Here is a 3,127-nt window from a genome sequence, read left to right as displayed (position 1 = left end):
GTGGAGCCGTCACAAATGTTGATGGGCTGGGTGCTCTAAATTAATGAACTGCCTTACAGACAGCAAGAACAGTAAGCAATAACAGGAGTGGAATATGTGGTATTCAAAGGACAGCAATTATTACAAATAGAATAACATATTTAAAGTAATGAAGAAAGACAGGACAACAAAGAGTGAGGTGCAACAAACCAATTGAGGGATGCTGAAATGCCACTGACATTACTGCTGTTAGAAGTACTTCCCAACAAAATAAACCCAAAGCACCCTGACCAATGTGCAACAAATTTACTGGATAGTTATTCACTGGGCCGGTATATTAAAGTACTGTCTGTAGAAATATTGTGATTGACTAACTAGGCCTTTATTGGTGATTAACCATGGTAGAGTTCTTCATATTATTTTTAATATAGTCATCCGCCCCCTTGGGAGCAGTTTTTAGTTGGACATAATTTGGGGAAAAATTGTGTTTAAACTATTATCCAGTAAGCCTGACCATGTGCAATCTTGTCACTGAATGTTGTGTAGGTCTCTGAAGGTGGAGAGGGATTTTTATAATTCCTCTAGGCACAGCAGAACATTCTTTTCAATTACATTTTAAATAGTTTTCTCAATAAACTGTTGCTGCGAGATTAAAGAAATTTGGCCAACCATTTGGTCAGCCTTGCGTCCCAGCTGTATCTGAGCCACGCATCTCCTCTTTACTTCCTGATGTTTCCCGATCCGCCTTGAAGACCCTCTCCAGTGCCTGCTTGATGGAGCCTCTTAACCCCCTCTTCCTCCAGGTTCCCACAAGGAAGTAAATGTAAGGATTGCTGCTGCAGTGGATGGAGTTGCAGGTGACCTCTACATAGAATCTATACACAGAGAAGGAATGTGACTGGAGAACTCCAAAATATACCAGGTGATGTAGAAGTCTTGCAGGTACGACCGACAGGAAGAAGATCAGGACGGTGCTGAGGATGACGACATAAAGCCTCAGCGGATGGCACTGCTTGGAGGTCTTTCGGATCTCAACCAGTAGGACGAGGCTGGATGTGATGAAGAGGAGGGTCAACAGCAGGTACAATGCAGAGGTGAATAGACGGGCAGGAGTGCATCTTTCATTCCCTGGGGCTTGGACCTGCATTACTTTCCTGCAAAAAAAATATTCCAGCCCAGTGACCAGACAGGACAGTATCCAGAGAAGAACAGATATGATGCCAGAGAGGTGCTTGGGTCTGTTGATTTGATACTCTACTGTGAAGAGGACAGCTAGACATCTCTCCACACTGATGGCTGCCAGAATGAAACAGCTAGTGTTGAACCCAAAGTTGTACATTAGCCTGGTGACCCGGAGGAGGTTATCGCTGTCTGTGTCTGATATAGTAACATCGTATGCGGTACAAATAAAATGTATCAAGTTAACCAAAGAACCAACGACAAAGGTGAAGTCTGCCACAGCGAGGTTGAGTATGTAGACTCTGCAAGAATTCCTTTTCATTTTGAAGGTGAGGAACCAGATCACAACCCCATTCCCGACCAATCCGAACACACAGATTACCAGATCTATGAAGAGCAGCAGCAAATGTATCCTTGGCGAAAGTGCCTCCTGGTGGCCAGGTTGTGTCCCATTAGATCCTAGTTTTGAATCATTGTAAGACATGTTTCCAGACTCCATCTCCTTGGCAGCTCTCACAACCTCTGCGAAGTGGTGCACAGTTTAAAGTTTGCCCTGTCAACACAAACAACACACAAACAATCGTAAGATTGATTTAAAATGAAATGTGTAAAATCAACGCCCCAGGAACTGCTTCTAAATTCATCAAATTATTCTAGAGAATAGGTTCTGCGTATAATGCCAAACAAAGTGCAGCTCACAGGCATGCCCCTAATGATTTCATTAATTTACTTTTGGGTAAGTGCTACGGATCTGCTCAGAGACAGCCAAGATCTGAACAGTAACAAATGTGTCTGAACATAAAACTATTTAAGGGATGTCTTTTATACCATCATTCATTCTAAAAAAGACACAGATTATGTAATATTTTGTTGGAATGGAAGCAGGGCTAAGAGTGCAGGAGGAGGTATGCAACTTGGTGGGGCAGTGCAATGAAGTGGGGGGGGGGGGAGGGCACTGACTATGTTGGGGAGGTGAGCAGAGCAGGCCGAGGGAAGGGGATGAGAGCTGAAGGGCACTGGTTTGTGGGGTCTCCCTTGTGCCTTCCTCTCAGGCACTGTTCAAGCTCTTGGAGTTCATTGCATCGAATTAACCTGTGATGCATTACCCTGTTGGATCAATACAAATGATATTTTTGGGAAGTCCATTCTATAAAGTATCCTTATTACTTTTATTACTAACTGTGCTCCTCGACCCACCTCCCTGCTCCCACTCTCTGAGCCAACAATCCATGGAGCAATTAATTTGTCTTCTTAATTGTGTGTACAAGATGTGATGGTTCATTTCAGGTTTTCAGTAAAATAAAAAAAATGGCACTTGAATCACTACATTGCACAATAGGTTCACGGTGCCTTTTCTCTTCTCCAATCAGTTTTAAAATTCCGAGCAGTCCAACCCAAAAACCCGTGTCAAAACTGTTTCTTCAGAAAGCATATTTCACACTTACCTTGATCAAACTTGCAGTCGCAGGTTTTAAAGTCACTTTCCTGCTCCCAGTGCAGGAACATTCATCCCAGTTATTGACTTCACGATTGGTTAGGATCTCAGTCCCTCAACACACTCGCGAGCCATTCCAGCCGCTCCAGACTGCCAGTGATTTATCTCAGTGCTTCCTTATTTCCCATCAGTGCCCGCGGCTCTATGCCTCATTGTAACCTTCGTCACAGGATCTACATCCAATCCGTGTCTCCGGCCTGTTTACCTGCTTTACTCTGTAGATTGTTTGTAACATCTTGTATTGCTGTTTACTACAGTATAATCAGAGTTCTAACATTTCCATAAGTGTGGCACACCTCCGTTGTTGCATAATGTAAATTACTGGGTGACTACAACATGGGTGGGTTACAGAAAATAAAAATAGAAGACGAGTTAGAGCTGATTCACCTTAGGCAAAGATCAAAGTGATGACAAACTAGCCATATGGACGAAGAGGAGATGGTTTCAAAACTCGAAGGAGTTTCCTGCAATTTG

The 3,127-nt window shown here is 43.3% G+C and overlaps 1 protein-coding gene across 1 annotated transcript; it reads right to left on the bottom strand.

Moving 5' to 3' along the window:
- Nucleotides 1–655: 655 nt before the first annotated feature.
- Nucleotides 656–1,657, bottom strand: LOC138287085 (mas-related G-protein coupled receptor member H-like). Its single transcript, XM_069227447.1, has one exon. The coding sequence runs from the start codon at nt 1,655–1,657 to the stop codon at nt 656–658; it is 1,002 nt and encodes a 333-aa protein (XP_069083548.1).
- Between the last annotated feature and the right edge of the window lie 1,470 nt (nt 1,658–3,127).

This window comes from Pleurodeles waltl, chromosome 4_1 (assembly GCF_031143425.1).
Source record: "Pleurodeles waltl isolate 20211129_DDA chromosome 4_1, aPleWal1.hap1.20221129, whole genome shotgun sequence".
NCBI classification, from domain to species: Eukaryota; Metazoa; Chordata; class Amphibia; order Caudata; family Salamandridae; genus Pleurodeles; species Pleurodeles waltl.
The sequence above is the reverse complement of the archived record's forward strand: the minus strand, read 5'-3'. Positions and strand labels throughout refer to the sequence as shown.